The sequence below is a fragment of the Eublepharis macularius genome, chromosome 8, assembly GCF_028583425.1.
Source record: "Eublepharis macularius isolate TG4126 chromosome 8, MPM_Emac_v1.0, whole genome shotgun sequence".
Classification (NCBI taxonomy): domain Eukaryota; kingdom Metazoa; phylum Chordata; class Lepidosauria; order Squamata; family Eublepharidae; genus Eublepharis; species Eublepharis macularius.
Genome location: NC_072797.1, coordinates 3,233,941 through 3,253,209, shown reverse-complemented (window position 1 = coordinate 3,253,209; position 19,269 = coordinate 3,233,941). Strand labels below are relative to the sequence as shown.

General features: G+C 47.8%; 1 protein-coding gene across 1 annotated transcript in view; it reads left to right on the top strand.

The window, feature by feature from the left end:
* Positions 1-19,269, top strand: part of DNAI1 (dynein axonemal intermediate chain 1) — a 187,684-nt gene that overhangs the window by 39,704 nt on the left and 128,711 nt on the right. The window contains exons 7-9 of the mRNA XM_054986152.1: positions 2,458-2,601; positions 5,182-5,241; positions 8,346-8,480. Of these exons, the coding sequence (XP_054842127.1) occupies positions 2,458-2,601; positions 5,182-5,241; positions 8,346-8,480 (339 nt within the window). The remainder of the gene's footprint in view (positions 1-2,457; positions 2,602-5,181; positions 5,242-8,345; positions 8,481-19,269) is intronic.

The following is a 19,269-nucleotide window of genomic DNA, read 5'->3' as shown; positions in this document are numbered from 1 at the left end:
GGGTCCTAGATCAAATCAAGCCTGAATTCTCCCTAGAAGCTAAAATGACAAGACTGAGGCTGTCGTACTTCGGTCACATCACGAGAAGACAAGACTCTCTGGCAACGTCAGTAATGCTAGGAAAAGGGGAAGACCTAAAACGAGTCAATCAAAGAAGCCACGTCCTCCAGTTTGCAGGATCTGAGCAAGTCTGTTAATGAGAGGAGGTTTTGGAGGTCTTTCATTCATAGGGTCGCCATAGGTGGGAGGCAACTTGACCGCACATAACACGCACACAGCTAAAATGTCATTATTCATAAAATGTATTATTCATATTTTTCATGACGACTGCTGATGAATTGTGTAGTGTGTTTTAAATTGTTGTGATACACCCTGAGCCCACTTGGTTGGGGAGGGCGGACTACACATTTAAGTAAACAAACAAACAAACAAACAAATAAATAAATAAATAAATAAATAAATTACAAGTGAATTGAGATACTTTGCAATTGACATGGGTCCAGTGGCCATGGGGAAGAAGGAAACCGCAGCTTTGGTGGAAAGGACCAGAGCTATGATTAGCTCTGCGCTGAAGCCTGCCTGTTGAGGCTGTTACAGTCTGAGCGGTTGGTGTGCTGATGTTCCTCATAAATTATTAAATGATTGTGAAGTTGGAGCAACCGCTTGAAAATTGTTCCTTGATCCTTGCAACTGGCACTTTAAATTTCAGCATTAAAACTATGAGGGGCAGATACAAAGCTGACGTTGACAGCAATCCTGTTCATATTTACTCAGATGTCAGTCCCAGTGAAATCCGATGTAAGTACTGTTGGGATGACTGTGGAATCTGAGTATCTGCCCCTTAGACGTAGGCTAAAGAATAGAGAATAGTGAATGCAAATATGTTCATATAACACTGAATGAACTCAATAGTGAATGCAAATGTGTTCACATAATAGTGATTGCAAATGTGTTGACATTTGGGAGCTGCTGTAGCACAGTGGTTAAGTGGTTGGGTTGTGAATCAGCACTCTGCTGGGTTTGACGCCACTACTGTCATGAGCTCAGCAGGAGGCTTTGGGCAAACCACTTCTCTCAGCCCAGCTCCTCAGCTGCATGGAGGAGATAATAATAACATGGACCACTGTAGCACAGTGTTTAAGTGGTTGGGTTGTGAACCAGCACTCTGCTGGTGCAACTCCCACAACTTCCATGAGCTCTGTAGGGGGCCTTGGATAAGCCATTCCTCTCAGCCCAGCTCCCCAGCTGTATTGTGGGGATAATAACAACACTGACTTTGTTCACTGCTCTGAGTAGGGCACGAAGCTGTCTAGAAGAGCAGTATATAACCATGCTGTTGTTGTTATTATTGGGAGCTGCTGTAGCATAGCGGTTACGCGACTGGGTTGCAAATCAGCACTCTGCTGGTTCAACTCCCACGATTGCCATGAGCTCAGCAAATGGCCTTGGGGGAGCCACTCCTCTCAGTCTCAGTTCCCCAGCTGTATTGTGGGGATAATAACACTGACTTTGTTCACCACTCAACACTAATCTGTGTAAAAGAGTGGTATATAAGCACAATTACTACTACTGCTACTACTGCTACTACTACTACTACTACTACTACTACTACTACTACTACATCATAATGGGAATAAGGCGAGCTCCTTCTGGATTTTATTTGATGAGAGAGCTGTGCTAAGTTGATTGAAATCAATAGGGGAGTTCAGATTGGAGTCTATAGTCAGTAACATGTTATTGAACACTTTTCTCCATTGCAAAAAAGTGTGGAGTTCTAGACAAACCACCTTTTTAAGCTGCAAATTTGAGAGCCCAAACACTGAAATTGCCATTATACAACATGTGAAATTCATATGAGAAGATGCCATCGAATTCTGGCTTTTTCTCTCTGAAAGGACAAATGAAATGGGAGAACGGGAGCTTCTGAGTTCACTCCTGGTGGGCTCATGGGTGCGGTTCCCTGATCAAAGTATCTTTTCACTAAGTCCTGAAATTGCAGGGACCATGACTAGAGGGAGGCGCAAACCAAAATACAAACCAAAGTTTGTCATGAACCAGGCTGTTTTTTGGATCGCGAACTGGCGGTTCGGCAGAAGGCGTTTCTGACGAACCGTGATGAACCACGATGATTTTTAGGCCAGTTTGTTTGGTTCGTTTTTTGGTTGGTCACTGCAGACAGCCTGGCACTGATCAATCTGTTTCCTAGGCAATGGGTGGGGTGGGCTTTCTGCAGATCTTCTGCTGCCCTGGAAATGACGCATTCATGAACCAAACAAACGAGTTTGTGAACCGGGCCATTTCATGCCGGTTCGTGGTTCATGGTTCGTGAAACACGACAAACCTGCGAACTGCAACGAACCGCCATTTTCCCGGTTCGTGCCCATCTCTAGCCACAACCATTTTGCAGGAAATGGCCTGTGCCTATCCTGAATGAAACCCTCCTGTCTTCTGCCCTAGCCCGCAGCTCCAGAAGAACAAGAGGAGCAGGAGCAGGAACCGGAACAGGAACAACCTCGTCCCCGGCTAATACAAGAACGGAAACTCACCAACCAGTTCAACTTCAGCGAGAGAGCCTCCCAGACATACAACAACCCTATCCGGGTAGGCAGTTACCGCTCTCCTGTTGCCACTAGGTTGTGGTTGGCCAAAGCCCCCTTCCTTTTGAGCAAGTGAGCATCTTTCTGCACTCACCGTTACGCACACAAGGATGAAGGAGATTGATTAGCCTTTGTTGATGAGGGGAACTATGACAAAGAACGTGGCTTATCGCAGGTGATATTTGTGGTGCCCTGAAGTCGGTCCAGATGGTGAAATTACAGCAGTTGTGAATGCTTGGGGGAGGGCGTTTGTCACAGTTGCTCATTTATGTTCTCTGCAGGCCCTTTGCACAAACTCCCCCCCCTTTTCCCTCTGCCTAGGCTTGTCAAGGTCTGTCCTTGAATGTTTGGACTGATCGTCAGTCTGCAAGGAGCGCTGACACAATCTAGAGCTGAAGATATTCTGCCATTCTGCTTAGCAACTGGAGCTCTTTCTTGAGCCATGTCTGGTAAACAGCATGAGCCGGGCTGAAGGTTTCCTGTACTCATCCCACATCAAGAAACCGAGTGGGAAAAAGTAAGGAGCAGCCCTCCTGGGTTGGACCAGGGGTCTGTCTGGACCAGTATTCTGTTTCCATCAGGGTCCAGTTGGATGTCCATGGGGCCCTAAGAAACAAGGTGTGCCCACCTTTGTTTATCTGCAGTTATCAGCATTCAGCGGTTTACCGTTTCTCAACATGAAAGTTCCTTTTAACTAATATGGCTAATCAAGTGCCTAGAAGATAAATCATCTAAGGAAAGGTGGCAGTAAATAGATTTCTAAAACTAGCAAGCTGGTTTGAGGGGTAGGTTTGGGAAGGTTTTTTCCAAATGTTGAAATAGGGGTTGCCCTTGTTAACCTTGGATAGCCACAGAGCATAAGTGTTGAAACAGGGAACCTGCCTCAAATGGCAGCAGTTGCCGATATCCTGTAGGGGAAATGATTTGCTCTAATTGTCTCAGCCAGTGAGCCCGTCAGGTATGATGACGCCTCTCCTTTCCCATGGCAAAATTGCTGTACTGTGATCCCTGCACAGCTCATGAGATGGGGTGGCCTGTGAATGCAGGCAAGCAAGCAGGTTTTGATGGGCTAGGTGTTCCAAAGATACATTTAAGAATCATAACGCACTGTATATATGTAGGAGAACAACAACTGAGTATAAAGGAGCTGCTGTAGCACAATGGTTAAGTGGTTCGGCTGCAAATCAGCACTCTGCAGGTTCAAATCCCACTCCTGCCATGAGCTCAGTAGGTGGCCTTGGGTAAGCCACTCCTTTCAGCTCCAGCTCCCCAGCTGCCTTGTGGGGATAATAATAACACTGACTTGTTCACTGCTCTGGGTGAGGCACTAATCTGTCTAGAAGAGCGGTATATAAGCGCTGTTGTTGTTGTTATATAATGTCACAAATAGCAGCAGCTCAGGATAATTCTGTATTCACTGAAGTTTGGCATATAATGTTAATGTTGGTAGGATCTGACTGGAAAGCATTACACAAGCCCTTTAAATGCCCCGATCTTATTTGCTCTGTGAGGTCAAAGGTGAAAAAAGCCCTGGGTGTGGGGAAACAGAAGTAGCTTCCCCCAGCCCACTCAGAGCTTGCAGACTGTTTGGCTGGAGAGAAACTTCAAAGGAAAATTATAATGCAGGATTGCTGAAATTGGGTTTATTTGGAACATTGGAGCCCCCAGGGTTGAATCGGGACATAAGATTTTTCTCACATTCTAGGTATTCATTTCCTGCACTTTACACCCAGGGTTTATCAAGCTAATTACAACACGTATAATAGCTAGCTTCCTGACACTGATTTACAATACCCTTCCCACCCTCTGCCTCGATTATAAGGACTCTTTCCTTTTTTTCACTCCTCGTACCTGATGAAGGGAGCTCTAACTCTCAAAATCTCATACCTTGGAAATCTAATTGGTCTTTAAGGTGATACTGGCCCTAAACCTTGCTATCCCTCCTGATTAAATCCAGAACGTCACCCACTTCCCACAAATCAGCTGCTTCCGATCCTACGACCTCTACTGGACCTGTGTCTCTGATTGGGTTGCCAGTTGCCAGTTCTGTAGGGTCTCTCCCTCTCCCTCTTAGGCGAGGAGTCTCAGACTGCCTATATGTGTTGGACACCCTTCTAGCATTCCCTCTGTTAGGATATGCATAGAGACAGGAACACAGACAAAGACTTTAGGTGGTGAGATGAAAACTTGATGGTTATTGTTAGAAGAAGCAGTAATTTCAAAGCACCCTTTCTATAGAGAATAAAATTATGGGGAACGGTAAGCATTTGTGCAGCCTTTTGTACCCCTTGAGTCATCTTTCGGACCACACAGCTCCTTGGTTCAGAAGTAAGACAGATCTAGTCACTCAAGACAAGCTCGCAGTAATTTTGATTGCTACCAATCCCTGCAGTTTAAGGTTCCAGTGGAACTGCTTTTTCCTGATCTGGCCACAGAGGTAGGTCATGTGAAGCTGAGAATATTTCTGCAGCTGATCAGCTCTTGTTGGAACATAGATAATATATCATGCTGATATTAAACATTGATAAATGTACTAGAGCCATACCAAGATTAACTGTATGCTGCTTGCAACTCTTTCTTCCAGGACAGAGCATGCCAGATGGAGCCCCCACCTAGAGCTACCTTCTCTGCGAATGCTAACCAGGTATTGCTCCTTTAGTTACTGGTTTAAAATATTTTAATAGGTTTTGTTTTAAAAAATTGCAGACGGCTTGCAAAAAGATAAAATCTGAATTAAGTACCTTTATGAAACAGAGTTAACAATACAAGAGGCTGTTGAAGACTAAAAGTGATAAAGCAGCAAAAAACCACTCTGAAGTCTTGCAAAAGCCCACGACATTCAGCAAGACAAGCCCTAATAACATGACGGAAAAACAACATAGACTCAGTAGTTGTAACACTTCCAGTTCGGGATCCACGAATGTTAACTAGAGGCCAAACAAAAGGAGAACGTCTCGACTCTCCTCTTCAAGGACAGGAAGGATGGAACCCAACGCATCTCCTGGAGGAGGGAGATGTGCCGCCACTAAGAAAGCTACCTGCAGCATAAAAAGACCTCGCTGAGCAAGCTACAGAGCACGACAGTTGGAGGAGGTCAGGAACCATTCCAGAGTCAACAGCAGCACTTCAGGCTGGACTCGACAATAAGCCACCAAAGCTGAGCTGAGACCAGTGTAATGTGGGCCAAGCGGCTTATCTCATCTAACGTTTGGGCTGCCACGGGGTGGCTGAGAGCCACTGTGGGCCTTCAGAGAAAGATTCCTTCTCCCTCCCACCGCCCAGACTCAGCTGAAACATTGTGAGAAAACAAACACACAACTTGTACGGCTCCAAGCCCACCCTCCAAATTTCGTCCCTCCATTCCTCTGATGGCACCTTGGGCAGCCGTATGTTTGAACCAGTTGCGATAGCGTAGTGGTTAAATGGTTGGGATGTGCATTGGCACTCTGCTGGTTCAAATCCCAGCACTGCCAGGAGCTCAGCAGGTGGCCTTGGGGGAGCCACTCCTCTCAGTCTCAGTTCCCCAGCTGTATTTTGGGGAGGATAATAACACTGACTTTGTTCACTGCTCTGAAAGGAGCAGAAATCTGTCCAGAAGGGCAATGTATAGGCACAGTAATTATGATTTAGGGAGCTGCTGTAGCATAATGGTTAAGTGGTTGGGCTGTGAATCAGCACTCTGCTGGTTCGAATTGTGCTACTGCCATGAGCTCAGCAGGTGGCCTTGGCGAAGTCACTTCTCTTAGCCCAGCTCCCCAACTGTATTGGGGGAGGAATAATAGTGCTTTGAGTGGGGTATTAATCTGTCTAGAAGAGTGGTATATAAGTGCAGTTATTATTATTTCCAAGAACTTTTCAAAGACAGCCCCTGTGTAGAGCACATTACAAGTAGTCCTGCCTGGAAGTTAACAGCGTCTATCACAGGCCTAGTACAAGAAGGATTGCTGATGGCACATCAGCCTAAGGTGATAAAAGATGCTCCAGCCACAGCTGTCGCCTGGCCATCAAGGAGCAGAACTGGTTCCAGAAATAACCCCCAAATAGAGGAGTCCAATCCTGTTCCACGCAGGCTGAATACCGTATCCCAAGTCAGCTGAACTTCCGGCCAGCAGCACTCCCATCTTGTCCGGATTCAGCTTCAGTTTACTTTTATCCAGCCCTCCACTGCCTTTAGACATGGCTTTAGGAAACCCTCTGCCTCCACCCCAGATCTCCTGGAGAGTTTTGTTCATCTGGGTTAATACCAGCCTGCGCCAGTCAGGACCAGTCTCTTGGCACCTGTGCTCACTGATTGGTGGTCTGTGAGAATCACAGAGCTGGCCCTAAAGGCCGAATTCACACACTGAAACGTCTGTAGTTGTGTTCTCATCCGCCAGTTGTGCATGACCGACTCCCTTTGCTTCCCCCAATTTACGTACTCCAGTTCACTTGAAATGAGGGCATTTGCAACTGGGAGCACTTGTGGCAGCCAGCAGGCAGGGTGAACTGTTAAAGGCCCCAAAGAAGTATGTGGAAGACAGTAGAACAAATCTGATCTCTGCAGCATCCCCCGGACGTGTCCTGGAGTTTCATCTCCGTTTTGGACACAACAGCACTGTCAGGATAAGCTCGCTTGAGAACTGAAACGCAGAGAGATGGGACCTACTCAGTTGTGTGTTAGTTGTTGCCTGAAAACTGAATCAGTCCCTCCTGACAATTGTTCCAATTACCACTGATTTGTGTATTGGGCTTGAAACGCAAGACTACACAAGGCAAAGCGCTAATGCAGCCGCTCTCCTGAACAGGAGGCCAAGGAGGGGAGGGAAAGGGGTGATCTTCGTTGCTTCCTAGTTATCCCTTAAAGGGAGACTTGAGTCAGTAATTGGGAGCTCTGAAACAAACACAGATTTAACCAGAGGGCTTCTCTTTGGACTCTTTGTTACCGTGGAAGGATCTGAGCGGTTTGAGGAAGGGATTTGTTAAGATGATCAGAATGTGTCTTGAATTTCAGATGTAGAGTAAAATTTTGCCTCTCTTATGGCATTAACTTTGATTTCCCTTTCCCCTCCTTCTTGTCTTCTCTTTCCCCTTTCCAGCCCTTTGTGGGGTCAGTTGGGACAGCGACTGGGAGCATCGTGGCTGAGCCCCTTGTGCTGAGCCGTCTTCACAGGGAAGGGGCAGCTTTGCTTTCCCAGGCCAAGGCATTAATCCCCCTGGCTCCTCCTGACCTGGCCTGCTTGTCAACACCTCCAGGTCAGGCCTGGATTTTTGCTGGGGCAATAGCCGGACTCTGGCCAGGTTTGCTGGGCTCCCTAGTCCTGCTGAAGAGTCCCTCTCTGACAGTCCTAATTCCATTCCTTTTCCAGCCTGTCGTTCTCACTGTCTGCTTGCCCACCCTTCTGTGTTCCTGCACTCGGCTCCGGCTTTGGGTGGACTTCTCCACTCCCATCCTGGCTTGCTTTGGCCCTCCTGTGGCTCGGCACCATCCAGCCGCTGTGTGCCACATGCCAGGACTTGCGTTGCTTCTTCCCACACACTGGGATGGCTGCTGCCAGCTTGAGCACCCATAGCAATAAATGCTGCATTTTGAGTTGTCGTCTCCCTCCTGCGCTTTCCTTATTTCTGTCCTTGGTCGGTTTTCAGGAGAAGATTGAGCAGAGGTGCCATGTCCAGGTAAAGGGTTGCCCAGGCTTACGTGCTGGCACTTTTTCAACTCTTCACTCGCTAATGAGATGATGTCTAAAATGATCTGCTTCTTGTCCTTCTCAGTGGGAAATCTACGATGACTACGTGGAGGAACTCCAGAAACTGGAAAAGTCAAAGGAGAAAGAAAAACAAAAGGCTCCAGTTTCCAAGAAACAAGACAAGACAAGGGGGAGGAAATTGACTTCTCTGGAATCTCAGGTGCTGTTCTTATGTATTATAGTGTGGGGACAGGACAGTACTTGGTGCCCTTCTGATTCCAAATCCATTTTCTCTCAGACACCCCTAATTCCAGGAATGCACTCCTGTAGAATCCTAGGGTTGGAAGGTACCTCCAGGGTCATCTAGTCCAACCCCCTGCACAATGCAGGAAATTCACAGCCACCTCCCACCCACACCCCCAGTGACACCTGCCCCATGCCCAGAAGATGGCAAAAAACACTTCCAGGATCCCTGGTCAAACCAGCCTGGAGAAAATTGTTTCCTGACCCCAAACTGGCAATCAGCATTACCCTGGGCATGTAAGAAGGGGCCACGAGAACAAAGCCCTGATGTAACCCTTCCTGCCCTCCCCCTCATGATCTGCCCAGGTTCACAGAATCAGCACTGCTGTCAGGTGGCCATCTAGCCTCTGCTGAAAAACCTCCAAAGAAGGAGAGTCATCATTGTTCATAGCCTTTGTACATGTTTTGCAACTTCTGGCTCCGAAATGTTTGGATTCCACATACCTGCAGGCTGTCACTCTTTCATGTGCATCTGGAACCTTGCAAACACTTGTGGAGGCCAGGCTAGAGGCAACTGGGCCTTCAACAACACGCAGGCAATTTTGAGATTCTCGGTTTAGGCACGTGCCAGCCTCAAGGATGACCTTGAACCAAATCCCGTCCTCTGGAAACTTCTGAATCTGTGTTTGAAGTCCAACTCTTCTTAGCTTTCTCTCTTTCCCCTAACTCACAAGATGGCTTCTCCTGGTCTGTTCCCATAAGAACATCAGAGGAGCCCTGCTGGATCAGACCAGTGGTGCGTCTAGACCGCTCCCCCTCCTCACACAGCGGCCAGCCAGTTATTCTGGAGGGCCAACAACAGGGCCTAGAGGCCGAGGCCTTCCCTTGCTTTTCTCTGTTTTTCTGTTAATAATAATAACTGCGCTTCTTATTATTGTTGCTCCCCTTCCCCTGTCTGTTTTATCACATCCTCTGCTGCAAACTATTCTTTCCTATTTCAGTTTCTAGAAGATAAAACCCACCTTCCTCTAATTCTCCTGGGAGCAGCTGCCCTGGTTTTCCACAACCGCCGATGGAGGCCCGCTTTGCCAAAGCAGTCAACAGCATAGAGCCTGTTTGCACACTTGAATTGGCAGTGGGGTTCCTCCAGCTGGCAAGCTGTTCATGCCGCTGCACTGTGCAAATCCATCTTGTTTGGTCCGACCTTTCAGCATTTGGAATGTTTGTGAACATTCAATGACATCAGAATCACTGAGCAAGGACAGCTTGCAGGGGGGGTGGGGGGGGCACACCATTTTGTGGCCTACCTGTACTCTCATTTCAGCCTGCATTCAATTGACATAAAGACAACAACTCAGTTTCAACACATTTCAGTACTGCGTTTAAAGTGCAGAATTTGCAGAAGAATTATAGGAAGTCCAAACTCAATATTCTGAGTTTGTGTAGTGGTTAGTGTAGTGGTTAAAAGCGGCAAGACTCTAACCTGGAGAGCCGGGTTTGATTCCCCACTCCACCACTTGAGCCAGCTGGGGGACCTTGGCTCAGTCACAGCTCTCTCAGAGCTCTCTCAGCCCCACCCGCCTCACAGGGGGAATGATAACATACTTTATAAACCGCTCTGAGTGGGTGTTAAGTTGTCTTGGAGGGTGGTATATAAACCAAATGTTGTTTTTGTTGTTATTATTATTAAATGAACCCTAATTCTCCAATTGCCCTAATCTGGATAACCCAAGCAAGCCCAGTCTTGGAAGCTAAGCAGGGTTGGTTGTGGTTAGTAATTGGATGGGAGACCTCCAAGGAAGACGAGGGTTGCTATGCAGAGAGACAGGGGGCAAGTGCAAACAACCTCTGTTAGTCTCTTGCCTTGAAACCCCAGAAGGGGTTGCCATAAATCAACTATAACTTGACAGCACTTTCCACCACCAGTTCTCCAATTGATGCTTCAATATGCAGATGACACCCAGTTGTATCTGCTGATGGATGGATGGCCCGGCTCTGCCCGGGATGTCCTGGCTACAACCGTGGAGGCTGTGTCTGGTTGGGTGAAGCAGAGTCGACTGAAGCTGCATCCTGTGAAGACAGAGGTCCTGTTCTTGGATTGTGGGCCATTAAATTTGGGGATCCGGCTCCCAGCCTTCAACGGGGCACCACTTGTGCCTGCTCCAACAGTCAGGGGTCTGGGAATGATACTGGATCCTCCTTGTCAACGGAGGCCCAGGTTGCAGTAGTGGCCCAATCTGCTTTTTTCCCATTTTTGACAGGCCAGGCAACTTGCCCCCTGTCTCTCGACCCAGGACCTAACAACAGTGATCCATGCAACGGTCACCTCCAGATTGGACTACTGTAACTTGCTCTATGCAGGGCTTGGGTTTGACCTGGAAATTACAATGGACCCAGAATGCTGCAGCACGCGTCCTTACCGGAGCTCTGTATAGGGCGCATATTACTCCCATCTTTCAGCAGCTGCACCGGCTCCCCGTGGAGTTCCTGGTGAAATTCAAGGTGTTGGATTTGACCTTTAAAGCAGACAGGGACCAGCATACCTATAGGACGGCCTCTCACCATATGTGCCCTGGAGAGTGCTCAGATCAGCCAATAATCATCTATTGGTGGTCCCGGGTAGCGAGACTGGCCTTGACTAGAGCCAGGGCCTTTTCAGTTCTGGCTCCGACCTGGTGGAACTTCCTATCAGAGGATATGCGGGCCCTCCAGGATCTCTTATTGTTCCGGCAGGCCTACAAGACTGACACGTTCTGCCAGGCCTATGGCTGAGGCTGGATCAGCAGTCATTCAGAAGCCTCCCAACTGGACCCCTGGTAGGGGGGCCTTGTGATCATCTGCCCCCCCCCCATAAGTTACTGCCTGATCAAAAAGGCTTGTCTCCCCTCTTTTTACCCAACCCTTTATGTTTTACTGGCAGGGGGTGGTTAAAAGGCTGTTGTCTGGGTTGGTGTCAGTGGGAATGCCACTGTTTTATTGATGTTTTTGAATGTAAATTATGTTTTATTGTTGTAACCCGCCCTGAGCCCGCTTGTGGGGAGGGTGAGATAGAAGTGCAACAAATAAATAAATAAATAAAATCCTTGAGAGCAACCACAGAAAACAGTGCATGCGTGCATGTTCTAGCCCAACTGGAAGCATGGAAATGTCCGTGCAGTCTGCTGTGGCATAACATCACCACACACACACACACACACACACACACTCCCAGTGCCCAGCCCCACAGACTCGAGTTTCTTCCAATTTGTGCGAGCCAGAAAATGTGTTAGAAATGTCAAAAGATCATTTTGGTTCTAAACAGAATAATAAGCCATAACAGGGCGTTGGAAAGGGAGATTTAATTTTGTTCACAGTGACGCTTTCCAAGCAGTGGGGTGCACGAATTAATCCTATGTGCACTTTTTAAACAGGAGGACAGTGGCTGATTTAATACTGTTCATTAAATTACCCTTGGTTGTGGGTCAGAGAGGGTATGGGAGAAGTGGTGGCTGTTCTGAAACCTGTCTGCAGCCTCCTGGCTCCGGCATTTCTTGGGAAACTGAACTGATGTGTGTGCACACAAATAAAAGGCCTGCTTGGCCCTGCTTTGTCACATGCGTACTTACAGTGGAGCTCAGTAGGGCTTGTTTATGGGAAGCCTTCTTGCATGTGAGGATCAGGCTTCATGTCAGCGTGATCATTATTGGCTCAGAAAGATGAGGCTGCCAGAAACAGATCATTAGAAGGAAACTGAAATGGCACCAGGGGGGCTTCATTATAGCTGCCGCTGCATGCTTCATTAATTCCCAGAGCGAGCCTGAAATCAGCACTGGGGTGGCTGATAGTCCCAGCACAGCGGCGGCTCAAATCCATCTGTGCCGTGGGGGTGCTCAGCCCAGCAGCGTCCTGTGCTGGGAGGTCAGACTAGGCATAGGGGAGCATTCCCTCAGTGATGAAATGGAGGGAAACGCAATTGGATATATATTTCAACAAGCGAGAGGGGAATAAAATGTTTACCTGCTAAATACATTCCTACCCCCTTGTAGCTTTTTTTGGGTTACTCTCTGTCCCATTTTGTAGAGAACTGAGAGCCGAACTAGGCATCATTACTGACAGATAAATTCTCTTCCACTCTGTTTGGAATCAGCTCAGAATTTATGAGTTCTCTCAAAGAGCTTTCACAGGGTGGGGGGAGGACCCCACCTTTCCTCAAGGGTTCTCACAGCTTGTAATTCTGGCTGCATGTTATCATTTATTGGTTTCCATCGCTCTCTGAAAGGATGATCTATGTCTTGTCGAAGCCTGCACGTATGCGGAATCTCCTTTCCCATTTCAAGCCAGAGGAGACCTTCACAGGGGACTAACGCGCAGCACCCAGTCCACCTGGGTATTGCCAACTGGAGACATTCCTGTGCCCAACCAAGGGATGACCAACTTCAGCCGTGTCACTGGAAGTGATGAAAGAAATCCATGATTAAGACCTATTTCGTTTTTTAAAAATGAGCGGCCATGTACGGCTACTAATATGACTGGGGAATGCAATGCTGCCAGAGGGAATCAGTCCAACACCACTGGACTACCTACAACCTTGGGGAGCCATTGCCAGCCAAAAGAGACAAGGTGGATCTTGATGGACTAATTGCCTGGCTCAGCAGAAGCTGTCTTGAGGTGTTCGTTTCCCCAATCTAGCCCCCGCTCTGCAAAGTATTTCTTAGCTCCAGTGTGTGTGTGTGTGTGTGTGTGTGTTTTCCTTTGGGGGATAATAGCACTTCTAGGGGGGATCTCCTGGATCTGTTCTGGTCTCCGTGGTGCCCTTCTCTGGGCCAAGGATCTAACCCATTATGTTTTATCCACTCTCTTTATTTCCAAGTCCCCTCTGGTAACTAGGGTTGCCAACCCACCGCCTGCAACCCCCTGGGAGCATTTAGGAGTTGGGGGCTGGCACCTCGGCATCAGGCTAACATGATGACATTACTTCGAGTGAGAAAATGGGAGTGACATCATGGGACGTTCTAGGATTTGCAGAAACACTATGGGAAAACCATAGAGTTTTCTCAAATCCTAGAGCACCCCATGACGTTGGAAGTTTTCACTGGAAATGATGTCAGCGTGCCAGTACAATGCCCTTGCATGCCCCTGTTTCCTCTCACCAGTGCTTCAGGCACCAGTGGGCAACAAGACAGGTTGCCTGGATATCTTTTGCAGTAATGGCAATCCTGCTGGTAACAATGTGGACCAGTAGGCGAAGGGCTGGACTTGTAATGGAGAGGCCTGGAGTCAACTCCTGCCCCTTTCATGTAGTCAGTATTTACCCTGCATCCTTCTGATATGGAGAGGAGGCATGCGGTACACATTTTGTTCCCTACTTTTGCACCCACAGGAAACAAAATACTTATGCTGCTCTTCACAAGCAAGAGGGTGCCTATTTTTCCCTGTATGGGAATTGCCTCTTGTACATGGCATGTGTGCGTGTGCATGTGTATCCATATCCCAATTGCAATTTATTTGTTTATAGTCCCCCTTTCTTGTTGAGAGTTAAAAGTGGATTACTCGGTGCAGATCAATACAATGAATGGCTGGAAAGTTCAGTATACAATACAATAGGATTAGGGTTTTTTTTAAAAAAGCAGGCATGAATCTGTTACAGGGCTGAAAACAGTTTTGGACACGACATATTACAAGGCACAGAAAACTCTCCAGTAGAAGCATACTTACAGCGTCAGATAGTACAACGTAGTATAGTCTCCACCTGTCCCTTTCCAGTGGATCTCTCTGAACCATTTCCTCTCAGCATAGCCCTCTTACCTGAGTAAAAGAGCCTTCCTGAATAATTCACGCTTGCATCATTTGTGGAACACCAGGAGAGTGGGAGCTTTCCTAACTTCTTTCTGTAAGATGGGGGCCACTGCAGAGAATGCACGTGCATGAGCTGCTGTCCTTTGCCCATTTGCAGGGTAGCACCCGCAGAAGGCCCTGTCGAGATGAGTGAAGCTGCTGTGGCAAAGGCGTAGGAAAGAGGGGCACTCCTGGATGGATGAGGGACCAAAGTCGTGAAGGAATTTCAGTGCGAACCTAAGCAGACGGGCTGCAGTCTAAGCCATTGAAATCAACGGGCTTAGGCTGGAGTAACTCTGCTGAGGATTGCACTGTTTGTATGCGATAGTCAAACCTTTTAAGTGAACCGAGAAACTGATGGGAAGCCAACGGAGTGACTGCAGGACAGGATCGATACGCAGGCTCTGTCTAGCTCCTGAGAGTAAACGAGCTGCAGCCTTCTGTACCAACTTCTGAGTTGTCTTTGAGGGGAGACCTGTGTGGAATGCCTTAGAGCAGTCTAGTCTCAGTGTTACTGTGGTGTAGATCCAGGTTGGGTTGAGATAGGGAGCCATCTTCCAGGCTAAACTGAGTTTGGAGAAGGAAAGTCATGATGACCTGCCTTCTGGGGTTTGTTTGCTTGCTTGTTTATTTCTTTAAGTAATTTATAGTCTGCCTTTTTCACCAAGACTCAAGGCAGATTACATAATGTGAGATTAGTACAGTCAATATCAAGAACATTTCAGTAAGCAATGCCATAGGTCAGGGGTGGCCAAACTTGCTTAATGTAAGAGCCACATAGAATAAATGTCAGATGTTTGAGAGCCACAAGACATGATACATTGATGTGACTTCAGATAAGGAGGTGGGTTTGGGGGAGTGTCCTGAAAGTGACATCACAGGAAGGGGTGGGGTTTGGCGCAGTATGTTGGAAGTGACATCATTGGGAGGAGTGGAGCTTGGGAAGAGCCATCACCTGACCTTTGACTTGGAAGTGATGTCACGTCCTTGCTGGGCTTCACTCCCAAAGTCCCCAGGTATTTTCTGAGTCAGACCTGGCAACCCCAACATTTTCACTGAAATTATGAAAGACATGGAAGGAAGGGAGGGAGGGAGGGAGGGAGGGGAGGGAAAGACATGGAAAGAAAGAAGGAAAATGAGAGAGGGAAGGACATGAAAAGGAAGGAGGAAAGGGAGGGAGGGAAATAAACTAAACTAAAATATATGGCCATGGCGTTACTCAGAAACCTCTGGGAGCCGCACAATATGTCTAGAAGAGCCACATGTGGCTCCCGAGCTGCAGTTTGGCCACTCCTGCCATAGGGTATATAAATGCAAATTTACAAAGACGTAACACCTTTACCTTTTTTAACACCAGCAGATCCAATACAGAGTTGAAGAAATGCTGAAACACAGCACAAGTAATTCTGCGGTTGACATTAAACAACATAGAACTACCCAGTAGGATCATATTTAACGCAACAGATAGTACCTAGTAGCACATACATGAAGCAACAGGTAGGAGAAGGCAACAGAGAGTACATAGTGGTGAAGTCTATGGTCCCTCTCTCTTTCGTGAAGCATCTCCTTGAGACCACCTCCCTACTGTACAACCCTCCTATCTGAGTAAAGACACCCACTTAAATAATTCAGTTTTGCATCGTTTGAGGAAATCCAGGAAAGTGGGGGGCTCTTCTGACCTCCTCAGGCAGGCCATTCCACAGGGTAGGGGCCACCAGCTGTTGATTTCGCCCATGTGCAGGGTGGCACCTGCAGGAGACCCTGTTCATTTGAGCAAAGCTGCCGCGGAGGAACATAGGGAGGGAGGCGTTCCCATAGGTATGCTGGAACGAAGCCATGAAGAGCTTCGTTTGTGATGCCCAATACCTTGATCTGATCACAGTAACTGATAGGTAGCCAGTGGGGTATCTGCAGGATGGGAGTGATATGTATGTTCCTGCTCACTCCCAATAATAACCGAGCTGCAGCATTCTACCAGCTGGAGTCTCCTAGTTAACTTAGAAGGGAGGCTTTACAGTAGTCAAGTCCTGATGTTACCGTAGCATGGATCCAGGTGGCCAGGTCGAGGTAAGAAGCCATCTTCCAGGCCAGAGTGAGATTGTAGAAGGCGTTTTTTTGTGTGCAGCTGCCTTAACTTGCTTTTCTAGCAGTAGCGCTGGATCCAGTATAACCCCTAGGCTCTTAACTGAGTCTACAAGGATCAGATGAACTCCATCAAAAATGGGGCGTACGATGTCCTTCAAGACCTCTGCCTTCCCAACGAGCATTGCTTTCATCTTGTTTGGGTTCTGTTTCCGTTTGTTCGTTTTCTGCCATTTGACCACAGCTGTCAGGCAGCGACCCAAGATTTCTACTGCATCCTGTAGTGATTTTGATAATGAAATATAGAGTAGGATGTCATCTCAATATTGGTGACATCCCACGCCATAGGTGTAATGAGTTCTCCTAAAGGCTTTACACAGAAGTTGAATAACATGGGAGATAAGACTGCACCCTGTGGAAGCCTGCAGGATAATTCTCATTCTGGAGATAGCTGGTCTCTGACAGCAATCCTTTGAGTCCATTCCATGAGAAATGATTTAAACCAGTCTGAGGCACATATTTTGATGCCCACTTCTGTCTCCAAATGCCTCAACAGGATGGCATGGCCTGTTGTGTCAAAGGCTGCATATAGATCCAGGAGGAGTAATAACAAGGCATGGACTTTGTATTCAGACAGAGATCACCCACTAAAGCTACTAGAGCTGTCTCTGTCCCATGACCTGATCTGAAAAGGGTCCAGAGCACTAGAGTTATCCAAGAAGCCCTGGAGTTGGTCAGCTACTGCTCTCTCAATCACTTTGCCCAGAAAGGGCAGATTAGAGACTGGGCAATAATTGGCCATGTCATTTTTGTCTAGGGATGTTGTTTTAATTAGTGTATGGATAACTGTCTGTTTGAGCGGCCTGGGGAAGGTGCCCTGAGTTAGAGATTGATTTACAATAGACCTCAGTGGTTCATTTATGTGGTCCTTGTTTGATTTTAAGAGGTAAGATAGGTAAGGATCCGGTGCAAAAGTAGTGGCCTTCACAGATATCAGAATCCTGTTAAGATCTTTCACTGTAACTGGTTCAAAGCAGTCCGTACATGAGCCAGATGGCGTGTTAAGCATTTTTGCACAATGAAGACAGGACAGCACTTTAAAAGAGAGAAGAGCTGTTTTAAAAATAAACATGAGCGGCGGCACTTCTTGAACACCTTCTGCAGTCCGTTACATGCACCAAAAATACATTTGCAGCACACACTTGACTTGCGCTGTGTTTCTAGTGCTGCCTCCGTGAAGGGCAATCTGCCGCCGGAACACGGACTACTCGCTCTCACGGAGGCAGCCGTATCGCACGGTCGCTACCACCTGTCAGGGCCAGGATCTCAGACAGCAGCAGAGTTTATCCAAGGAACCAGGAGCCAGGGAACCAGGAGCCGGGTCAAAGCTGGCCCAAGGACCAAATACCAGAAGATGGGAAACAGACACCGTGCCCGGCCCTAAGCCAGGAGCTGAGACTGCAGGACAGGCCAGAGATCAGAGGCTGAGAGCTTGCCCAGTTGCGTTCCAGAAGCTGAGGTTGTTGGGCAGTTCAGACACCCCATCAGAGTACCAGGAAGAGAGAAAGCCAAGAAGACCAGGCTAAAGCTGAGGTCCGAAGGGAAGCCAGGGCCCACTCCAGCCGGGCACAAGTGCCAAGCGTGGGCCTTCACCGGGGCCTTATACCTGCCTCCTGCATCAGGGAGCCAACAGGCTGTACTCCTGGGAGGCGTGACAGGGTCTTCATGACACAGACGCTGCTTCATGGGCCAAAGGGAGAAAGTCTTTGCAAAACCCAGTCCATGTTGAGAATCCAAGAATGGTCTTGTTTGTTTTATTGCCTTCTGGCATTTCAATTCACCATTTTCCTCTGTAAGGGACTCCACCCTGAAAGCCACTCCACCACTAGTCAGTGTGGTGGTGGAGAGTGCCATCAAACCCCTGGTGGGGCTTTCGTGGCAAGAGACTAGCAGAGGTGGTTTGCCATTGCCTCCGCACCCCTGGTTTTTCTTGGAGGTCCCCCCTCCAGTTACTCACCAAGGCTAACCCTGCTTAGCTTCCAAGATCTGATGAGATCAGACATGCCTGGTCTCAGGGCACCACTAGTTGCTTATGAAAAAACCCACTGGAACCTTTCAGTAGGCTTAGAGGGGAGTAACTGAAGATTGCCCCATTTGTAGCGATCTTACAGGTAGTGAGTTTTCTGCATGGAGTGGCATTCATTTGTGTGATGGCCAACATCCCATTTTGAGCTGTTACAGATCCGGGAGTATTTAGAATCTGCCCAAATATCTTTAGAAAGTCATGCCTGCAATATGGGGGGAAACGTCTCAGCAGACTTCTAGCACATGAATTTTGGCAGAGCCATTTCTCCAGCCAACCTACTCAAACGTCTGCTTGAGGTGGCATGGCAAGGAGCAGGCTGGCGTCTCGCACGTGCTTGGCAGAAGAAAAGCCCTGCCCCTGTGCCGTGGGGGCTTGGCGCAGACACATCACATTTGCCCCTGGAAGTGTGAGCTCTGTTCATCCTGGCTCCTCCAAGATCCCTGCATCCTGGATATTATTTATGTAGTCCACAGTTAGTTTGTTTTGAGGTGATTAAATGACCATGAAAGAGGAGTTCTATGTTCGTAGACCGTCTGTTGCTCCAAGATAAACATACAGTTTTATCGGAGAATGAATATCCCAGCTGGGCCAGAACATTTATTTTCCTAGCCCTGGACCATTATGCAGTCATAACGTATGTGCCCATTAATGTTATTGCTGTTGTATAAAATAATTTAGCTGTAAAGTCCCCAGAAGGAAGGAATTGGCATGCCGGTGAGCCACTCCTTGCTCTCCGAGAGCTGCAAGTCAGCAAGCTTGGCTGAGAAAATCAATTCCAAATGGA